This window comes from Lonchura striata, chromosome 3, assembly GCF_050655825.1.
Source record: "Lonchura striata isolate lonStrDom1 chromosome 3, ASM5065582v1, whole genome shotgun sequence".
Classification (NCBI taxonomy): Eukaryota; Metazoa; Chordata; class Aves; order Passeriformes; family Estrildidae; genus Lonchura; species Lonchura striata.
In genome coordinates, this window is record NC_140705.1 from 71,029,591 (window position 1) to 71,050,916 (window position 21,326).

Sequence of the window (21,326 nt, forward strand, 5' to 3'; positions counted from 1 at the left end):
CAAGGAGTGAGAGGATTGAGCAAGGACTACATGGTGCTGAGTTGCTAGCTGGGGTTGAACCATGACACCAGTTTAAAAAGACATTTGTATCAGAGGTTTATGGATGCTCTTTGATGGCTTCTCTATCAGGAAGGGATTACCTTTTGCAGAACCAAACTTCTTCCTGGGGTGCTCATAAACCTATTGCCCAGTCATTAATCCATGTGTCATCCATCACATAGGAAATGCCAGTATGACAGGTTCCAGATCCTGGCACACAGTTTGTGAGTTCCCATTTCCTGCAATATTTTTTCCCTAAACTTTGTGCTCTTCAGAGGAGGCACTTAATCTTCACAGCCTGCAAGGTGTCAGTGTTTCATGATGAACACATGAGGATGGGTGTTGTTAGCAGCTGCCTCCACCCATCCTCTACATTGTGCTGTACAGAGTACAATGTCAGCACTCTTGCTGACAAAACAATGAGCACCCAGCTCCCGTGTGGTAAGGGGTAAGCTGCACCTTCACACTCCTGTGTCACTGTAGGACACGTGAAAGCACGATGCGAGCCGCTGCTATTGCAAAGGTAAAAAAGAGGAAGACTTATTTCTGACTCTAACATTTATAATTTTCCAAAGGTGACAGTGGATTGGAGGGTGAACATACCACCTCTCCAACGACATTGGACAAACTACCAGTACATCAAGTTTCTCTGCCTCTATGAAGGAATGCAAAACAATAGGTTGTTTGCAGAAAGTTGTGTGAGAAAGTTCTCTACAAAAATGTAAACTCAGAAGGCTTTAGAAAATCTTAAGAATCAGGGCGACACTCCTGCTCAAGTTTCTCCTTCACAGTGCAACCCTCCCCATCCAACAGTTTGTGTGTGCATCCCCCAGTGCCTGGGGAGGGGGCAGCCACAAGGCTTGGAAACTGACTGGGGACCACTTGTGTAAGAAGACTTGTGACAGAAGTGTGCAGAGACACCCAGCAGAGTTGTACTTCAGACAACCAGCTGATATTGTACTTCACACGTTACCTGAGGCTGATGTAAGCAGATGCCTGGATGTGGCTGCCGGGCACCTTCCCCATGCCACAATCTAATCTTGACACGTACAGTGCAGCAACAACCAGGCAACAGGGCCCAGCATCCCAAACCAGTTCCAGATACACTGCGCAGCTCCAGGGCAGGATGCTGGGACTGTCCCGGGTAAAGAGCAACTCCTCCCTCACCCCTCCAGCTACAGCCAAGCAGCTCCGTATGTGCCAGACAAGAATCATCTCCTGTCCTCGACACAGCAGCTCTGGATATTCTCAGTGTAGCTGTATAAACATTATTATTAATTTAATCCTAATGAGTTTTGGCTTCAATATCTCACGGCAGAGATTTCCATGTACTGAGAATAGCCAGTTATTAAATGATTCCTAAATGAGGAAGTACAACATTTATGAGGCTGATACTAACATTAGAATTTCCTCTCTCGCATACTTTGCTGCACTTCACCTTCATTAAAAAATGAATTAAAACCACCATTTGAATCATAACACTGAAATTCCAAACATGCTTTTTTTTTCCTTTTAAAGCACTTTTCCCTGAGGATCTTATTTATGCCTCTTATTCCCTATTATTGCTCTTCTACATGTAGCAAACCAGGTAGCTGGGTACGTCAAGAGTTTCTGACCAGATCCATGACACGTGACTGATTGATGCCAAACCTCAGGAGTCCCAGCTTCCTCCACTACCCCCTTTGAAAGGGAGCACCATTCCCACCAGGGAGGACATCAGCCAGGGCTGGGAAACAGCCTTATTTCTGTCTGAAATAACCACAGTGAAGTCAAGAGCAGAGAGATAGCCTGAGTTTTATGCAAAAAGTAGCAGGTAATGAAAAATGAGCATGGATGTTATTTTGCAGAGTATGATCCATAAAAACACTGGGTAATCACATGGGTCATTTACACATGGTTTTGACTTGCATTCTTTTGCCATTGCATGTCTCCCTAGCTCCAGGCAGTAAGGGGAATAGTGGACAGTTTATATGCAGTAGGAGTGGAAAAATTACATGTCAACATATCTTTCAGATCCACAGACTGGCTTCCAGCCAGATCAGGAGCTGTCAGGGTCTGAAACTGGGCTGCTGAGTTTGCTTGGGCAAAGTCTGAAGGAGAAAAAAACCAGGGAAAAGAAATAAGATTGCTTCATAAAGAGAAATGCATTTTTAAAGTATTTGACAGCATAAACTACAAATCAGCAAGAAAATTTTGCCAGATAGGGAAAAACGCGGTCTTTTAAGACATGTAAATTCTGCTTTCACCTAGATCAGTGTATCTTTGCCAAATACTGGGTGTAGCTGTCCCAGTCACTTCACAAAACAAGCCATCATGCTGTTCATAGCAGCCTGGTTAATCCTGCAGATGCAGGTTCTTTGGTTTCACGGGTTATAATCCTTTTTAGGCCTACACCAGCTGCCCACAGGGTAACTCTGTCATAGAAGAAGGATCAGAAGAGTTGGTTCAAATGCTCTTAGGGACAGGCTAGTTGGAAGTAGTGCACACAGCTGCAGAAGTCTCCCAGAACTGCCTGATCCTGGTATCCAGAGTTCTGGGAAACTTGACCACAGCTGTTGTGAGTTGCAACCTGCTGGGGAAGCCCTGCAACCCCTCTCTGGCAGCTCAGATCACAAATCCTGTTGTTTATGTAAGTCTCACGTTTTCCTTGGAGCAGCTTGAATATTGTTGCTGTTACACCTTAGTGGCTGTGCCTCCAAGAACCTGCAGCAGCAGAGCTCACAGCAGCCTTAGCAGCTCCTGTGTCTTGTCAAAGGTCCATGCTTTCCACACACCTTGCTAAAAGATTAAAAGAGAGATGCAGTTCCTTGGGTTGTGTGCTAGGAATGTGGCCAAGAGCAGGGAGAGGCATTTCCCACCCCTGAGTGCCTTCTGGCTTCTGCAGTCCTGAATCTCGGACTGGGCACCCAGTGAGGCTGGCTGTTCACACAGCTCAGCTCCCAATTTTAAATTGTCACAGTGGCAAAGAATAAAGTCCATACTGGTATCAGCTCTTTTCTCTTTTTTTTTTTTTTTCCTGGCCCCTTAAGGTTGCAAGGTTGCAGACCACTGTTGACTGGTCAAATGAACAGTTCCTAGTGAGGGAACAGATCTTACAGCCAGCACTAACGGGGTGCTTGTCAAGGCACTGCCCCCAGCAGCACATTTGCAGGCTGCCTACTCAGTCTGAGAAAAGTCCAAGTTTATATGCCAGCTGAGTAAGAGGCAGGAGAATTGGGAGATATTTCCCGTCTGTCCCTTTTTATCTCATTCTTGTGCAGCCCCAGTGAGCAGCAGGCTCACTGGTGACCTCTGGGTCTCTGCTCAGCAGCTGCCTGTCCCATGGCCAAGGCAAAGAGCTGGCTTCCAGATGTGCAGCTCCACAGGCAATGCTGGACACCCAACTCTCAGCTACAGCCTGAGTGTTTTTCATGATGGATGTGGGTTTCCCACAGCTCCTTACAAACAGTGGGGTGTGGGCACATGTAGAAGGGACTGCTCACCACATCTCTTTTTCCCAAGAGTCTGGTGAATGGGGAGTAAATCCAGAGCTGGCTGCTCTCTAAAAGTCCACATATATTCCCTCCAAACTAAAGGCTTTGTTAAAGGCTTGGGCCCACAGTGGGCACCTGCATTCACCTCTCTTTCACCATGCTTTAAGGGGACAGTTCAAAACAAAGAAACTCAATCTGAAAATGCCTGGGTTTTTAATTCTGTCAGGAATGACTTGTGTCACTTATGAAATTCCCCTGAAAGAAAGGATAAACAGGGATTGAGGCAATTCACCCTGTGGTGGGATCTTGCTCCTAAAAAAAGTTGTCAAGGCAGACCTGCATCATGCTCCAAGTGGCAGAGTCCAACACAGTCACCTGCAGTGTGCAAGACATTCCAGAGTTCTCGGTAACACCTGCAGGGTGCCACCTCCATAAGTCATGGCAGGAGGCAGCCTGAGTGCACCCACTGAGGGAGAGAAAGATGATGGAGAAGTATCTGTACCCACACACTTTCCTTCAGTCTTATCTCAAGCTCATATGGCCACCCAAAGCTGCTCTTGGCTCATACTCCCTTCCCTCTGGAGCTCTGGGGCAGCCATCTGGCCACTGGACAGGGTTACTTTTGCTGTTGTTTCTGCTCATATTCCTTTTTCAATCCCAGCACATCTTTCTCGCCTTCTTTTGGGATGACACCCAAGAGGCTGGTACAGTATTTGCCACAAGCAAGGGATTCAAAATATCCACCATTTAAAGACTATGTCTGAGAAACCATCTGTCACTGAGAGAACATAAACTTTTGGGGGAAAACACCTGTGCTGTAACCTGCTCCCTATCTCACAGGAGTAAGGTAGTGCTGCTGAAGTGATGAGTTCTGGAAGATCAGTCCTTCAGACCATCACTGCTGGGCTGGAGTCAGCCTCTGGGTGATGGGGACAGAAGCTGTTCCTATGGCTTTGGGATGTTTTTTCCAGCATAGGAACCCATGCCTTGCAATTCCCCATATGGCAGCCCAGTGCCAGGCCTGCATCTAACAGCAGCTTGCACAGTGATGGATCAGTTTCCCAAGCAGTAAATTGATGGGTGATAACAAATGATCTGTAGAGAATCATTTAATGCTTGAAAAAGCTTCAAAGATTTTGCAATGAGAAGGCTTGGGAGCAAGGCTGGCTCAAGTTCATATTACCAAATCTGGTTTTAAACACCAGAAATTATTGGCAGCTCAGTGCTGGCTCTGGGCTGATATCACTGTCAGTTTGTGAAATCTCTAATCTCATTGTTCCTCCCCCTGGAAACAAATGTATGGCAGGTACATCCTTCTCACTCTCAGGATTTTTTCAAAGAGGAGCGCAGAGGAAAGAAAGAGAAAACAATTTCTATTTCTGCTCCTTGTTTTTCCATGTGGAATGTGTTTGGAGAACTGTTTACCTGGGGTGATTGCTTGATTGGATTCTGGTGAGATTGTTTGAGCCTGATGGCCAATCCAATCCAATCCAATCCAATCCACCTGTGTCTGGACTCGAGAACAGGGTCACAAGTTGTAAGTTAGAGATGGTAGTTAGAACAAGTAGGTTTGTAGTTTTAGTGTTGCCTTTATATAGTATATTAATGTATTATAGTATAGTTATAATAAAGAAATCATTCAGCCTTCTGAACTGAGTCAGACATCATCATTTCTTCCCAGCAGGTTCACCTGCATTTACAATACACATGGGGTGAAGGAGGATGCCACAATGGGGGCAAAAGGAAAACTATGCAGGGAGCTTCTGAGAGGGGCTTACCTGCCCTCAGCAGTACCCTGCACTTGAGCACGAGTCCCAGCTTCTTGGCGGGGCCCTGCAAAATTTCATCCCAAATAAAGCCAGTCACATCAAGGGTTCAGCTCTGAACAGGGGTAAGGCTCAGCTGCTGAGCTGAGTTTCTAAACTGCTTCCAAAATTGCACAGGGGCAGCAGAAAAAATGGGAAATGGTGGCGAGGAAGGCAAAGGCGAGCTGGAAAATCACAAGCAGTAGGCTGGGCACAGGCTGACAGCTCCCCCTCCTCTGCCTTGTGGCACATTGGTTTGTTCTCACTTTTACCCATCTGGGACAAGTGCTGGCTTGGAGGACGAGCAATGGGGTCCCATTGTCCCTGCCTCTCACCCCAAAGACACTGCTTTCACTGGCTCTGTGAGACAGTGCAGGGGGGACCTTGCAGGGAGCTTTCCTGTGGGGAACCTGGTGGAAACAAGCAGTTCAGACTCAGGGAGAGGCATCCCTAATATGGTCTCAGCCACACTGACTGGCTGGGGGCTCCTGGGGGAGGAATGGAGCCCCTTATAAAAGTACCCAGGTCCTCCCACAAAGGCAAACCTCCCTGGACTTCAGCAGGGCTACACTGAAGCTTGCTTGATATGGGAATTTCATCCACCCTTTGGAGATTATCCAAGCTTTCTTGGGTTTCATATGGCATGAGGTGATGGCCTGGTCTGTGTGTGAGCTGGCAGATGCCAGCAGAGAAAGCCCCTTTTCAAGCAGCACACGGCTCCTGCCAGCATCACTGTGGGAAGGAAACCTGCTGGTATCCCCCTGCCATGGGCTCCTGCCTTGCTCCCTGCTCCCCTCTCCCTGCCAAAGTAGCAGCAGCACATGCCTCAAAAGGTGCCACCCTTTGCCACCCAGTGCCACCACGCCAGCCCCCACTCACTGCTCTCCACAGCAGAACCGGCAGCAGCTCCTCTTCGCTGTTGCTTCTTCCAAATATGCTCAGGGGCCCGGCTGTGCGCTATAATCACCCCATGCACACCCTGAGCAGCCTCCTCGGCACAGGAGCCACGTGTGGGAAATGCCCTGACCTGCAGCGCTGACCAGGGCTGGGCCCTGCCTGCGCCAGGGCGGCAGCAAGCGCGGTACACCTGGGGTCACACCCCCGCCATCGGAGGCGGGGAGGTGGAATAATCACTGCGGGAATAATCCACCCCTGCAGCTCCAGAGGGCCGGGCCAGGGCTGGAGCTCACTGGAGCTGGGGTGGCTGGAGCACAGAGGTCCAGCCCCAGATGTTCCCTATAGCACACGTGGAGGACGCTTGGAGAACACGCGTGCCAGAGGAACGCTGCTGGGATGTCCAGCCCAAAAGGCAGCGCAGCTATCCCACATGGCCAACACGAACGAGTAGCAGAAAGGATGGTGCTTTTCTAACAGGTATTGTCTGGCTCGTTTCAAACAAACATTTTACTCGGTTAGAGAGCAGCTCCCTGACTTGCTCAGAAATACAAACCCATTATCTGCTGGCTGTGTGTCGGGGCAGACCGCGGCAGGAGCGCCACAGACATGCCAGCGATCACACTGCCGTTGCTCGTTCAGAACAGGGCAGCCGGGGGCAAACGCAGCCCCCCAAAATAGCGCTCAGAGTGGGGAGCCAGCCCGGGCAGCCGTGGGCTTAGGAAAGAGAAAGAGCCTTGAACAAAATGTCAGCACCATGGAGGCATTTGCTCAGGTCTCACGGAGGATGGAAATGCATGGCACACCTTTAAATGGACATAAAATGTGCCATCAGCGGGGTGGGATCTATTTTTAACCCCTTAGCGTCTGCAGATGTGCAAACCCCCTGAGAGCAGCTCTCGGCAGCTAGGGAGAGGCGTGTGATCAGACTTTTGGCTACCGGGCTGGGAAATGCCACCGCAGCCAGGGTTCGTTTATCCCCCAGTGAGGAGGGAGATTAAAGTCTTATCGTGCCCCTTCCTTCCTTTACCTTGGTAGCAACCCCGGCCAGCAGCCTGAGCACACCCAAACGTGCTAAGCACTGCGAACCGCTCACCAGCTTTGCAGCTTTCTTTTTGGAAAAGGACTTTCTGGGCGTGCGTAAATGCCCTCGACATCCCCCCAGCTCTGCCTGAGGGAGCTGGAAGAAATGCTGCTGCAAGGCAAGGAAAAGCCAGGCAGCCAGGGGAGGGGGAGGCGCACGCCGGTGACCCGCTGGTGGCTGCCGGCGGCGGGACAGCCCTGCGGCAGGGGCTCAGCCCTTCTGTCAGCGCCGCTGTGAGGCCGCCAGAGCTGCATGTCAGCCATCCCGGCCTGTGGTCTGGCACTGTCCCGCACCCCCGGCCCCTGCTGCGTGGCCAGCAGGCGACACACATCCGCCAGCTCAAGCCCCTCCAGTTGTGTAGTTAGTTGAAGCACCAGCCTACCTTGGCGGGGAGCAGAGTGTGTATCTGCAGCCTCTCACATGGTACAGCGTCTTGTAAAATCGCCCATCGTGTTTTAAGGGTTTCCTCATCACTTCCTGGGAGGAAATCCAGCTGTTCAGCAATCCCAATACCGATTTAAAATACAGAAAAGCAAACACTACCACTGTTTCCCCAAGGTCTCTTCAGATTAAATTTTAAATACATTTGTCTCCAGACACCTGTTTTTCCCCTCTAGTGCTCTCCATCCTAACCCACTCCAGCAAAGCAGCCTCCTCACAAGCACAGTCACCAAAAAGGCCAGCTGCAATCAAAAAGCAGCTGTGGATCCTGCAGCATCCGTACAAGAAGGGTACCTCGGTTCTGCTGTCACATGGCTTAGCACTCAGATTTCAGTTCTCGGAGGATGGGGAGCAAGCAAAACCTTTGCCCAGTGGGAAAAGACCCAGCCTGAAACACAGCATCCCTCTGAGGCACCAGAAATTATCTTGAGAATGGTTTTGACAAATGGACGCTCTTGAAAAGAACCTGTGCACCACTTGTGAGCTGCTCCCCTAGAGAGTACTGACATCTGCATGTATTGTTTATAATGAATTATCCACTCAGCACGGGGAACCTGTTGGCTCTGGAGAGCAGTGTTAGGCTGGCTTTCATCTCTCCAGCCTGAGTGGGAATCCAGCCTGAGCCTCCTGTGAACCAGACTTCTCCCTGCAAAAATCCACCCTGGTGACCTGACCCCCTTTATCCCTGCCACCTCACACTAAGTGAGCCATCTATGTCCAGGATCCAGGAACCTCATTGTAAGCATCAGCCAGGCTGCTTCTCGAAAATGACGTGCTGATTTTGCCACTGAAGGGGGCCAAGGGTGGTGTAGAGGGCTGTTTCTGGAGCAGAAAAGGAGCCGGTTGTGGAGCTTGTCAGATCTTGCCCCAGCACCGACATTCACCTGCCTCCCCACTTGCCCTGGGCCAGAGCTGATGGACACCATGAGAAACATGGGGGATACAGAACTAGCAAAGCTTCACTGAGCCAAGCTCACAGGAGAAGCTTACTGAAGCATTTTGCTAGCAGTGGCTGCTGAGGCAGCTGGCTTTACTCCTGAGAGAGGAGGCTGGGAGTTTGGGGCTCTGGCCTGTGCTCCTGACACTCTTACAGCTGTGTGAGCACCCTTGTCAACCCCACAATCCTATGGTCCCTATGCCCTACAAGACCAGAGAAACATATTCCTCTGGCTCAAATGAATGAAACACTCATTCATTTGTAGGTGTAGAGCCCATATGACTGCTTCCAAATGCTGTCCCCGGGGTGCTCAGACCCATTGTCTGCTCCAAAACCTCTTTGGAGAAAGGCACTCAGGGTAGGTGAATGAACACTATGGCATTTCTGCCTTGCTGAGCTGAACCAGAAAGAAACTGGCTTCCTATTAAGTCCTTCAGAGCCAAACCATGTCCAGCAGAAAGCAGTTAGCTCCTGCACACAGAAAGAGATGAGCAGGAATAAAACCAGTTCCTTCAGTCACTAAAATCTCAGAAAGAAGGGATGCTGTAACGAGATTGATCTGCATTCCAAGGTGCTGGATTTGACTGAGGAAGTTTTCTTCACAGTGGCAGGTATGTTTTGGATTTGTGCTGAGTACAGGGTTGATAATATCAAGATGTTCTTGTTATTGCTGAGCAGGGCTTACACAGACCCAAGGACTTTTCTGCTTTTGGTACTGCCACACTGGTGAGGAAGCTGGGGCACAATGGGAGTCTGGGGGGGACACATCCAGGACAGGTGACCCCCTCTGATCAAAGTGACATTGCAGACCATATGACATCATGTCGGAATAGAAAGTGGGAGAAAGAAGGAGGAAGGGGGGGACATTTGGAGTGAAGGCATTTATCTCCCCAGGTAACCATTACATTTGATGGGGCCTCGCTTCTGCAAAGGCAGGCTCAGGATGTACATGTGTCCCACATTCAGCCCTCATCTCTCATTTACTGGTCATTTGCAGATGACCTCTATGGAAAAAGGACTGGCAGGGGAAAAAACTTCATCCAAACCACTCTCTAAAAGCAATTTGCATGTGTTTGTCTCACCTTGCCTGTTGTCTGTGAAGATGAGATCGACAAAGCAGGTCAGGACTCTTCCTTCCACTTTTACTGGAACCCCTGCTGTCCTCCCCAGTACAATTTCCAATGCATTTCCCCATGTCCTTTTGCCTCATCTCCCCTGTCCTGCACCTACTTGATAACCACTATGTTATCAGCATTTGGAAACATACTTTATTGCAGCTCCAGCTGGAGGAAGGGTAGGAGGGCAGGAGGATGCAACTCTGGAGATGTGTCCCTCCTGCCGTGCACATCTAAGCCCTGTCAGCACCAAGGCACCCCACAGCCACAGCCAGCCGGGGGGCAGTGACCTGGAAAGGGCTCCCGTGTGTGGCAGGGGCCAGGGCAGATGCCAGCAGGGACCCCACTGAGGCTCCACTCCACTTCACAGGAGGCCGGGGAGCAGCTCCAGCAGCTCCCAGCCTCCCTCCAGGCACTGTGCACAGGGAGAAACCCACTGGCTGTTGGGTTTATTGGCATGCTGCCCTGGGGTAACCTCCCCCTGCTCCTCCACAATCCTGGAACACCTGCAGGGGCTCGGCTCAGACAAACCTTCACTCTACTCTTCTTTCTCCACCTTGTGCCCAGCAGACTGAAGCCATACATCCCTGCCTCCTGGACTTTTTCATGGTGAAGAAGCCCAGCAGCAGCACATTCAGTCTGGTCTTCAGAGGGCAGTCAGAATGCAGCAATTTGTCCTTTCTAACCTCCCTTACTCCTCCAAATTATTTCCTGGTTTCCACACTATGCCCCTAGAATCCCCTCCACAGCTTGTAAGGCTTATTTGGCAAGTCAGATATAGCCAGGCATGACTTTATAAATAGAGAGGGGCATGGTTGGGGGCTGTGCAACATGAATCACAAGCCAAACTGCCAGTGAAGAACTTATCAAACACTTGTTTTAAATATTCATTTAGAAATACCAAACCCTCCTTACAGTTAGACCTGACATATAAAAACACCCTTCCCATGTGCAGTCAGTGTATTTATGCTACTTTCTCCAAAACTATTCCAAAGCCACTTATCGCTTTGCTGGTCAGAGATAAACCAGAGTCAGAAAGGAAAACACCTCCTTGGAGCCTGAGCCTGCCATTGCTTCCACCAGTGCAGCTCAGCACTCTTTCCCAGCACAAAGTCAATGGCATAGCAATTATGTCATAAAACATTTTCTTTTAAATGCTTTTTTTTTCCCACCCGCATTTCCTGCAGAACACCTGTGGTTCAGACGTGGATCTTACTGCTCTTCAGTTTTTTCCATACCCTCATTTGCTCAACTGATCCTTAATTCAAACAGATTCTTCCACAGAAAATGGAGAAAAATAGATGGGAATTATGAAATGAGCAATAAAATCTCTGCAGAACAAGCAGCTGATTCAATGCATACATCTTATATATTCCATGCCTCAAGTCATGCCAGGTTTTGGACCTACAGTAGCAAAATTAATTATTTCTTCTTTCTCCTTTTTCCTTTCTCTTGTGATTGCTTTTATTGTTATGGCTTTTTTACTTGATCTAGGACCTGATCATTCAAGCACTTAAACATTAACCAAATCTGCTGGTCCCCCTCAGCTTCAGTAGGGCTGAATCAACCCCAGCAGGTTTGCATTGCAGCAGAGGGAGTCTGAGACTGGGCACACGGGCTGAAACTTGGCTGCAATGCTGAAACAAAGCCAATCTAACATGCACAAATAGTAGAAATGAATACTGAGTGTAATGTCACTACAGCATCCATAGCCTTCTCCATTTCTTCTGTGCTGCAGAACATCCCAGACACCTCCTCTTTACGTGGCTATGCCTCCATCCTAGTATTTGTCCTGTCCTTGCCCAAAACCCCCCCAACCCAGGCATGAGCCCTTCCCTGCCATCTGCTGACCTTGCAATATTTTCCGTGTTATTCTTTTCTCTCCCCTTTTTATTTTTAAACAGTGATGCACATTCAGCAGGTGCACTCCCTGGGCTGCCCGCAGTCCTGCTGCAGCCTTTGCCACGGGAAGCTGCAACTGGTGAAGAAATAAAGCACCTCCAGTTTGGACAGAGCCACACCTGGTTTCTGGGTTATGATCAAGATTTTGTGACAGGAGTTACATCAACTTTCTGTCAAACAATTGCTTCTCCACCCAGTCACTTGTGCAGCAGGCACTAAAAAAGATAAAGCAACATGTCTTAGCAGAAGCTAAGTACCTCAAGGATTAAATTATACCCTTTTAAAATTGACTTTGTAATTTAGCTCCAAGTTAATGCCATATTTTGCTGTCTAAGCAGAACCAATCTTCTTTCTTAACCTGATTATTTAACACATCAAATGTGAACAGAGGAATCATAACTCCTTGACCATGAAATCTTGGCCAGGATGGGCTGTCTTCAGTGGGCTAACAAAAATTAAGGAAAGAAGGAATACATCTCAAAGTAGGAGGCCTAAAATCACCATATTTTGCCTAAAATATTTATCCCAAGAAAGGTTTTGCATTATTCTCCCTGAATAGACTGGTTTGAACACTGTAATTCTCCTAAATTTGTCACTTCTATTAGGTTTGAAAAATAATCTTATTACAAAGGGCTCTTGGAGGCCCAATATAAAGGCATCCCTCCCAGAATGAGGAGAGAAACTGCTGGTGTTTTGGGTTGCTGGTGGGAACAGCTTGGGAAGAAGTGGGAGGTCTGGGCTCACAGCAAGGCAAAAGACCTGCAGCAGGCACAGCCAGAGATTCTCAGAACCACCTGTGGCTACTGCAGCCTCTATCTTGTGGCTGCAATTGGAAAATGTTCAGATTTCAAGACTTTCTCTGGTATTTGTGCCAGGAAACTGGGCTGCATGACTTTCACAGCTAAATTTAGGATCACAAGTATTTCACATTCCCCAAACACCTTCTATGACAACATCACAAAACCCTTCATGGGCATTAGCTATTCTTCTTTATCTTCCTTTGAGATGGAAAATAAGAAGGCCACTTCAATGGCAACAAACAGAGCTATGAATGTTGACTTGCTCATGGTCACAGAGGAAAACTGTGATGGAGGCTTGGTATGGGAAAGGAGAAAGAAAGGAGAAAGGAGAAAGGAGAAAGGAGAAAGGAGAAAGGAGAAAGGAGAAAGGAGAAAGGAGAAAGGAGAGAGGAGAGAGGAGAGGAGAGAGGAGAAAGGAGAAAGGAGAAAGGAGAAAGGAGAAAGGAGAAAGGAGAAAGGAGAAAGGAGAAAGGAGAAAGGAGAAAGGAGAAAGGAGAAAGGAGAAAGGAGAAAGGAGAAAGGAGAAAGGAGAAAGGAGAAAGTCAACTTTTCACCTGAACTGCTTGGTTCCTGCAGTCACAGAAACATGACCTGTCACCTGCTGCAGTGCTGCTGGGATTAAGTAGGAATAACACCACCACTACTTCACAATGATTGGGATAAGGAATTTCTGGTAGCTCTTAGTAGATTTTTTTTGTTTTAAAATTTTTCTAGTGTTGAGGATAAGGGCTTCCAGGACAAGAAATTCCTATAGAGAAAACACCCTGCCTTTGGAAATGTGCCTCAGTTCCCCCACACCACTCCGAAAAACCTGTGGCAAGAAAGTAAGCAGCTTTAGCACCTGGACTTCCTGATTTTCAGCACAGAATGTAGTGCAGAACAGGCAGACTCCCCCCCAGGGTGCCCTTTGGTTGTGCTCTGCAGGCAGGTAGCCCAGTGACAGAATTGTTCAATGCTAGCAAACTCAAAACCAGTTTAGACTCTTATGCCTCTGCTATTGTAACTATTTCCCGTGATTATTGTTGCTAAAGGGAATTTAAAAGCCTTACAGAAGCAGATACGGTTGCCCTGGGAAACCTTGTGGGCTTCTTTTGGGTTGATCAGCTTCAGATCTCCTTCCTTTCCTCTGCAGGCAGCCGCAGGGAGGTTTGGCAAGGGCAGGACCGTCCTGCCCTTGCCTCCTGCTCCCTCAGCGCGGCTGGCAGCCCTGTGCCTCTCGCATCGCCCCGGCCCCTTCCCCCTTGCCAGCGATGACCTGCCCACGCAGCAGCAGCAGCTCAGCGCTGGCCCTCGCGAACAGCAGCGCAAACTCCCTTTGTTTTGCTCTCAGATTAAATAGTGTCTGCGTCCAGGGGGTTTGAGGAAGCAGCGGTGTGAGATGAAGAGTGAGTCTCCTGTCACTACCATCGATCTGCCCGTGGGAGCGCCTTTGTCCCTGCCCGCATGCAGCAGGGCAGCTCTTCCCCCGGGAAAAGAGCAGAGCTACATCCGTACAGAGATCTCCTTACACACCTGCCCCTGAAGCCACACAGCACTTCTGCTTTGGAGACAGGACAGCCCAGCAGGAGTGCGACTTCCACTGCAGCCACAGCCCAGCTCCTCGTGTTCCGGGAGCCAGGCTCAAGGGCTGATGCCTGCTGATGCTGACTTTGGGCTGCTCATCTCTCAGCGTGTGCCAGAGTCTTCTTACAAGGTGATCTTCCCCCTTTTCCCTCCTCCCTCCAGCAGTAGATTTCTCAACTTCAAAGCCTTGTTTACCCTGGAAGAGAGAGAAGCAGCTGGAAGCCAAGCAGTGAGGGCACAGGGGAGCAGGGAGTGTTTGTTTGGAGCGAGTTATGGGTGGGAGTGGTGTGCCAAGGAAGAAAACTGCTTCCAGGGATCTATATATATGCAGCTCCCCGAGGTGGGGTTACACAGAGGCTCATTCCCGGGCTGCCTGTGGCACTCCCTGAACATCAACAGCCAGAACTGCCTCCAAGCTGCAGCTTTATTTTCAGAGCGTGGCCTTGAGCAGCCGAGACAAGACCGGGTTTGGCCCTGGTCCCTGCAAACATAGAGGATGAACTGCCCAGAGTCACCACAGTGCAGGGTGTGCACACTGCTGGCCCCAGCTCTGCACAGGGCAGGGGAGTTTCAAGGTTAACAGGGTGCCCTGGAGGGGGGAAGAAGGAGGCAAGTGAGGAAATGAAAGATTTCTCCAACATCTGCTCATCCCCATCACACACAGCCCACAGCCCAAGTGGGAGCCAGCAATGCTCCAGCTTTCCCTGCCACATAGCAATCAGCAGCTGCTTTATTTTTTAAATCCTGGACAAATGAAAACCAGTCTTTGCAAGCTGCAAATACAACTACTTCCCAAAGCCTGCAGCCAGAACATTTCTGTCCCTCCAAAATATGTTCTGGCCATGAGGGTCTGAAGAGGATTCCCAAACCTACCAGCAATTCCCAGGAAAGTGTGCAAGGCTGGGGAATATTTCCAGTGGTGCTGTTGCTAAAGCAGCCCACACTGGCTGGCATCTGTCCCATGTGAGATCCCTGCACACCAGCACTGCCTGCAGTTATCCACTGGCTGATCAATAGGTTACAGTCACCCTTATGGACTCCATTTTCCAGCCCCTGGAGAGGAGCCATGAAAATATATAAAACTGCATAGCTCTTTTTTTTCTTTTTTTTTTTTTTTTCTCTTTTCTCTCTCTCTCTCTCTCTCTCTCTTTTTTTTTTTTTTTTTTTTAAAGAAAAAAATCCTGCCTGGTTCAAAAATAAATAAATAAACAAATAAACCCTAACAAGAAATGTTCCATTCAATTCTTCTTTTTCCTGTGGATTAATGAAATAGAAACAGCACAAAATTTTCCTATAAAATAAAATTGTTTGAATCTTTGAAGGTCTTCATTTTAATGCCTTACTTTAGGAGTTTCCTGTGAAAAGCGATGATAATTTTCAAGTGTCCCTTTAGTAAAACTCATTGGATAAATCTAACTGGCCAAATGTCCATGGGAGGCACACAGAGTACACAGTGGGGCTGCACTGATGTCAGGTCTGCGGGGGTGCTCAGGTCCTCCCAGTGAAGCCAAGCCCAGTAAATACTGTGGGTCAAAGTGCTTTTTATTTCTGCAGTTTTGGGACCCAAGGGGAAAAGCATGTTGGGGTGCCAGTTCCCTTTGCACAAAGCCATCACCTTTGTGGGAGGGTAACCCATCCTGGGCCATGTTCTGCTCTCTATGCAGATTTCACTTCAGCAAAATCTGTATCAAAATAAAATTAGGAAACCCCTCCAGTGTGCTCATTGTCTCCAGGATACCCTTTGCTGTTTTGTTCAGAGGCTCCCTCAAGACCTTCCCTCAGAACTCAGGTTTTCCCTTAGCTCCTTATATAATTGAGGCAATGGCCCAGGCATCTGCAGATCTGGGAGAAGCTTGCATCAAAATCCACTTATGACCGTGCCTCCCAAGTTCATCTAAACAGCCCCACAAAATTTATATTCTTTCAAGGACTCTTCCTCTCTCGAGATTTTCCATCCCTTGGTGATATTTGGACTGAGGGCAGCTTCTTGCATTGCCCACTGGATGTAGACTGAAGTTATGGAGGGTTGTCCAGCACTGGTCCAGCTCTGGATCCAGATGGCTGTGGTGGAGCAAGCAGCGAGCTGCAGCCCCAGAGGATATTTTTGGTGCAGGCAAGAGCCATTCCCCTTTGTTACCCTACCTCCCACAGTACATGAGTGTGCTGCATCCTTCTTTCTATCCCCTTCTACTCTTCTGATGCTCCATTTATCCCTTTGCCTTTCTCAAAACAGAGGATGCTGGTCTTGGGGATCCTCTGGGTCCTGGGGATCCTTTGCCTGATGCCAACAGCACTGTTAGAGGTGCAGGGAGGATAATGAAATTACAGAGAACTCCACAATAAAGACCAAATCCAGACTGCTGTGCACAAGCAAAATTTCCAAACCACCTTCCCAACAATGGGACTTGTGAGCCATATGAAAACCCAGCTCACCTGTTTCCAAACAATCTGTGTCTTCAATTGCTAAAAATATTGAGGAAAACCCCAAGCCCAAATAAAAGGCTGGTATCAGGATAAAGAGAGTGTTTAAGTTGGAAATTAAAACCTGAATGGGATGGTTTCATATGCTGAAGACTCATGGCATCCCTGTTCACTGATTAAGCAACAAAACCAACAAACCAATCATTTCTTTTCAGCTGTAAGAATGTACTTTTGGTCATTTATCTGCAATTGGATGAAATTGGCACAGTGGCTGTGGAGAATACCTGATGCTGTGGGTTAGTGAGACCAAATGCTGCTGCTAGAGGCAGCAGACAATGACATGCCAGTGGCAGCATCAGCCTTTCAGTGCAAGGCAGTCTGACCACCCAAGGACTCATCTCTGTCCACAGCTGTGCTCATGAGGGGTCCTAAACCCAAGTTTGGCACTGCAAAATATAGGTCTTCATTCAGAAGGAGTAAGCATCTCCTGATCCCTTTGATTTTGATCAGTCTGGAGATGAGAGCTCAGCATCATTCCCCCTTTCAAAAATCTGCCTATTCCGTTGTGGGTTTCAGGCCATAAATGAATATGATATGTGAAAATGTGGAGTCTGTGAATGCTGTCTAACTAATGAGGCTACTATTCTAAGCTAACTTTTAGCTGTGCTTTTAAAACAATCTTTAATTAAATAACAGAAGCAGGTCCTAAAATCCATCTCATCACCTAAGCCACAACTGAACCTGAGATCAAGGGTCAAGTACTGATGTTAATGCTAAGTGCCTCCCAAAATCCTAGCAGGGAACTGACAGATAGAGTATGTGCCACTACACAAAAGTTCGTTTTTGGTTTTTGGGAAGCAACTGTTTTTAGGGAAGCCACTAGTTTCCAGTCTATCCCCAGTCACTGAGAGCCCTTAGGGCTGCCCTGTGGCTCTCCCTGCTCTCAGGCACCAGGGAAGGACCAGGGCATCTCCTCCCACAAGATTTTGCTGTGGGATAGTGCTAAACAAAAGTGAACTCATGGATGGGTTTCACTTTAATGCAAGCAAAACCAGCCAAAATGCAAAACAAAAGCACCCTTAGCATAGCCACAGTAGATCAAAAAGCCTTACTGGGCTGGAAGTTCATCTGAAAATAATCTCTTTTTTTTTCCCCTAGTACTGCTGTCTTCCACGGCAAAAGGACACCCCAAAACTCAGGCACTGCTTTCATGACAGGGTCCTGTGCTCCCGGAGTCCTCTCCCTTAAAGGCTGATGGCTCCTGCACATGTGTTCTGACCCAGGAACATGTGCCAAGCCTGGCAGGGCTTTAGGATGGCTCTAGAGGGAGTGGGGCTCCCAGAGGGAACACCTGGGGGGTGTGTTTGTGTACATGTGTGTGCACAAATGCTGGAAATAAAGGGGGGGGGGGGTGTCTCAGAGCCCACTCGCCCCAGTGAGAGAGAAGCGAGACATGCCAGGAGCATCTTTCCCTTCTCCCAGTCTGCTCTGCCTCCTCATCGGCAAACAGGGCAGACAAACGCCCGCGGCAAGGGGAAGCCCCTGGGGTTTTCCTTCGGGCTCCTGGGGAGTTCCAGAGTACAGGATGTCATCCCGGGAAGGGGTGGTTCAAGGGGGCAGAGGAGGGGGTGGTCCCTTCTCAGGCAGCTCCTCATGCGTGACCACTGGCAAGGGCAAGCGTGTCAGGCAGGGTGAGGAAGTGGCCCTGGCTGCCCTCAGCCCCCCAGGGACAACACGATGGCAGGTGGGTTTCCCATAAGTGGAGTGGAAAGCTCTTTATTTAACCTGCACCCGCCACCTGCCCTCAGCCCCGGCCTTGCCTTCCTCGGGAGCATGCCAGGGCTACTTTTTTGGCAGGCTGAGCCAAAAGGAATGTTTTGCAAGCAAAGGCTGCAGGTAACCCTTTCCGGCCCGGGACTGGCACACTGCAGAGTGCCAGGGCAGCCCCTTGCAGCAGAGTGGTGTGACATGTGGCCACCCCGCACTGCCCTCAGTGCCACCGAACAGCACCTGGAAGGCTGCAGGCAGCCACAGAGCTGGCTCCTCTGGCTGCCGTCCTGTCCCCTCCTAGTCCCGCTCCTATCTGGGAACTGCCCCACCGCCCCCAGGCTACGTCCACAGGTGATGGAAGAACCCGAGGAGCAAATGACGACAAACAACAGCATTAGGGGTGTGACAGAATGACTGATGATTTAATGCTTCTTGAAGTTTTTTGTTTCCTTCCACAGGGCGTTGGTTTTAAAAACAAACAAAACGAGATAAAATAAATTAATTTATGTACACTTTACATACACTGTGTCACATGGAGCTTTGCGGCAACAGTAACCAGAAATCGTTACAAAATAGAAAGTTATATGGCTGTTGCAGGCCCTCGGCTGCCTGCAACCTTGAAGGTTGTCATCCTGAGCGTGGTTGGCAAAGTGATCATGTAAACATGTTTAGAAGCATTTACGGTGGACAATGGATGGGCCAGCTTCATCATATTCCTGCTTTGTGATCCACATCTGCTGGAAGGTGGACAGGGAGGCCAGGATGGAGCCACCGATCCAGACGGAGTACTTACGCTCAGGTGGGGCAATGATCTGGAAAGCACCGGGAGAGCTGAGATCAGTACACAGGACTCTGCTGCGGGGGGCAGGCACGGGGCTGTGCACAGCCCCATGCAGGGCGGCGAGAGGAGGCTGCTCCCAGGAGCTTCCTGCTCCAGCCTTACCTTGATCTTCATCGTGCTGGGGGCCAGGGCTGTGATCTCCTTTTGCATGCGGTCAGCAATACCTGGGTACATGGTGGTACCCCCAGACATGACGTTGTTGGCGTACAGGTCCTTCCTGATGTCAATGTCACACTTCATGATGCTGTTGTAGGTGGTCTCATGGATACCTGCAGACTCCATACCTGGGGGCAGCAGGGGGAAAGAGGCAGGCGCAGGTTAAGTGCAAAGTGAGAGCTCTGTGTGGCGACTCTGGAGAGAGGGAGAGCTGCCAAGGAAAGAGAGAGGGAGGGGGGCACACACCAATGAAGGAAGGCTGGAAGAGGGTTTCTGGGCAGCGGAAACGCTCATTGCCAATGGTGATGACCTGCCCATCAGGCAGCTCATAGCTCTTTTCCAGGGAGGAGGAAGAGGCAGCAGTGGCCATCTCGTTCTCAAAGTCCAGCGCCACATAGCACAGCTTCTCCTTGATGTCACGGACAATCTCGCGTTCAGCTGTCAGGGGAAAGCAAAGGCATCAGTGTTTGCAGAGGACGAACACTTGCACAGGGAGAACTTGCACAGCCTCCATAGGTCTGCTGGGACTCCAGACCCCCAACCACACATAAACTCCCCCTGGGGACTCTTTTTGGAGCTTGCAACGGGGTGAGAGCATCTCTAGAAGTGCAAGGGTTGGAAGTGAGAGGGAACATTTTGGAGGAGAGAATGGTGCTTACCTGTGGTGACAAAGGAATAGCCACGCTCAGTCAGGATCTTCATCAGGTAGTCTGTGAGGTCCCGGCCGGCCAGATCCAAGCGCATGATGGCGTGGGGCAGGGCATACCCTTCATAGATGGGGACATTGTGTGTCACACCATCGCCGGAGTCCAGCACGATACCTGGGGAGACAAGGAGCAGCTGTATGAGAGATATGGCCCACAGAGGGCCCTGCCCTGGGGGGCAGAGCGCTTGTCAGACGTAAGGGACCAGTTCTGGGCGTCCTTGCTTGGGGAAGAGGAGCCAGCAGGACTTTGCACTCACCAGTGGTACGGCCAGAGGCATACAGGGACAGCACAGCCTGGATGGCCACATACATGGCAGGGACGTTGAAGGTCTCAAACATGATTTGGGTCATCTTTTCACGGTTGGCTTTGGGGTTAAGGGGTGCCTCAGTGAGCAGAGTGGGGTGCTCCTCTGGGGCTACACGCAGCTCATTGTAGAAGGTGTGGTGCCAGATCTTCTCCATATCGTCCCAGTTTGTGATGATGCCATGTTCAATGGGGTACTTCAGGGTCAGGATACCTCTCTTGCTCTGGGCTTCATCTCCTACGTAGGAGTCCTTCTGACCCATACCCACCATGACGCCCTGCAGGGGAGGAAAGCGGGGGCTCAGCAACCCCTCCACGGGCAGCAGCACGGCGCTCCCCAGCAAGACAGGAGGGTGCGGAGGGCTGCAAGGCAGCAGGGATCGGCAGCCACGGCTGCGGCAGGGCGTGCGGGGAGGCTCGGAAGGGGAGTGCGCCGTACCTGATGGCGGGGGCGGCCAACGATGGAGGGGAACACGGCCCTGGGGGCATCGTCCCCGGCGAAGCCAGCCTTCACCAGGCCGGAGCCGTTGTCGCACACGAGCGCGGTGGTCTCGTCCTCGTCACACATGGTCTCGGCTGTGTCTGCGGGGCACAGGGCAGCGGGGCTGAGCCTCACGGCCGGCCGGAGCCGCGGGCGGTGGCGGCGGGGCCGGGGCTTACCTGGGCTGGCTGCGGGCTCCGCGCGTCAGGCAGAGAGAGAGGCTCCCGCTCCTCGCCGGTCACTCGTGGCCGCCGCGGCCGCCGCCGAGCCTTTTATCACGGCGGGCGGCGGCAGCGACCGGCCCCCAGGAATGCGGCCCCGGCCGTCCCCATATTTGGGCGTCGGGCCCGGCGCGGCCCCGGCCCGGCGGTGCCCAAAGAAGGCGCTCCTGGCCCCGGCCCAGGTGAGCCGCGCCCGGCCGTATAAGGCGCGTCTGCCGAGCCCCCCCCGCCATCGCCCGCAGCCGGGGCCGAAATAATCCCCCGGCACCTCCGGCCCCGTTAAGGGCAAAGCAGGTGGGGGCGACCCGGAGCCCCGCGGGGCTCAGCGGGGCAGGAGAGGAGCGGCCATCGGCTCCGCGGCCACCACGTGCCG

General features: G+C 50.4%; 1 protein-coding gene and 1 long non-coding RNA gene across 2 annotated transcripts; both read right to left on the reverse strand.

The window, feature by feature from the left end:
- Positions 1-1,815: 1,815 nt before the first annotated feature.
- On the reverse strand, positions 1,816-7,660 carry LOC116183397 (uncharacterized). Its single transcript, XR_004148020.3, has 2 exons — positions 6,197-7,660; positions 1,816-2,129 (listed from the first exon to the last, which is right to left on the reverse strand). It is a non-coding gene; the product is annotated as an uncharacterized LOC116183397 (long non-coding RNA).
- Positions 7,661-18,638: 10,978 nt separating this feature from the next.
- ACTA1 (actin alpha 1, skeletal muscle) lies at positions 18,639-20,978 on the reverse strand. The gene is made up of 7 exons (XM_021527132.3): positions 20,912-20,978; positions 20,691-20,833; positions 20,205-20,529; positions 19,901-20,062; positions 19,488-19,679; positions 19,188-19,369; positions 18,639-19,056 (listed from the first exon to the last, which is right to left on the reverse strand). The coding sequence occupies exons 2-7, from the start codon at positions 20,817-20,819 to the stop codon at positions 18,913-18,915; spliced, it is 1,134 nt and encodes a 377-aa protein (XP_021382807.1). The 5' UTR covers positions 20,820-20,833; positions 20,912-20,978; the 3' UTR covers positions 18,639-18,912.
- Between the last annotated feature and the right edge of the window lie 348 nt (positions 20,979-21,326).

Bases quoted from the DNA above. Each gene is read 5' to 3' on its own strand.
- ACTA1 (XM_021527132.3), bottom strand. From the start codon at position 20,819: ATGTGTGACGAGGACGAGACCACCGCGCTCGTGTGCGACAACGGCTCC. The intron at 19,680-19,900 runs GTAAGCACCATT...TTCCCCTGACAG, and splicing joins CTATTCCTTTGTCACCACAG to CTGAACGCGAGATTGTCCGT. The intron at 19,057-19,187 runs GTAAGGCTGGAG...GGTGCTTTCCAG, and splicing joins CCAGCACGATGAAGATCAAG to ATCATTGCCCCACCTGAGCG.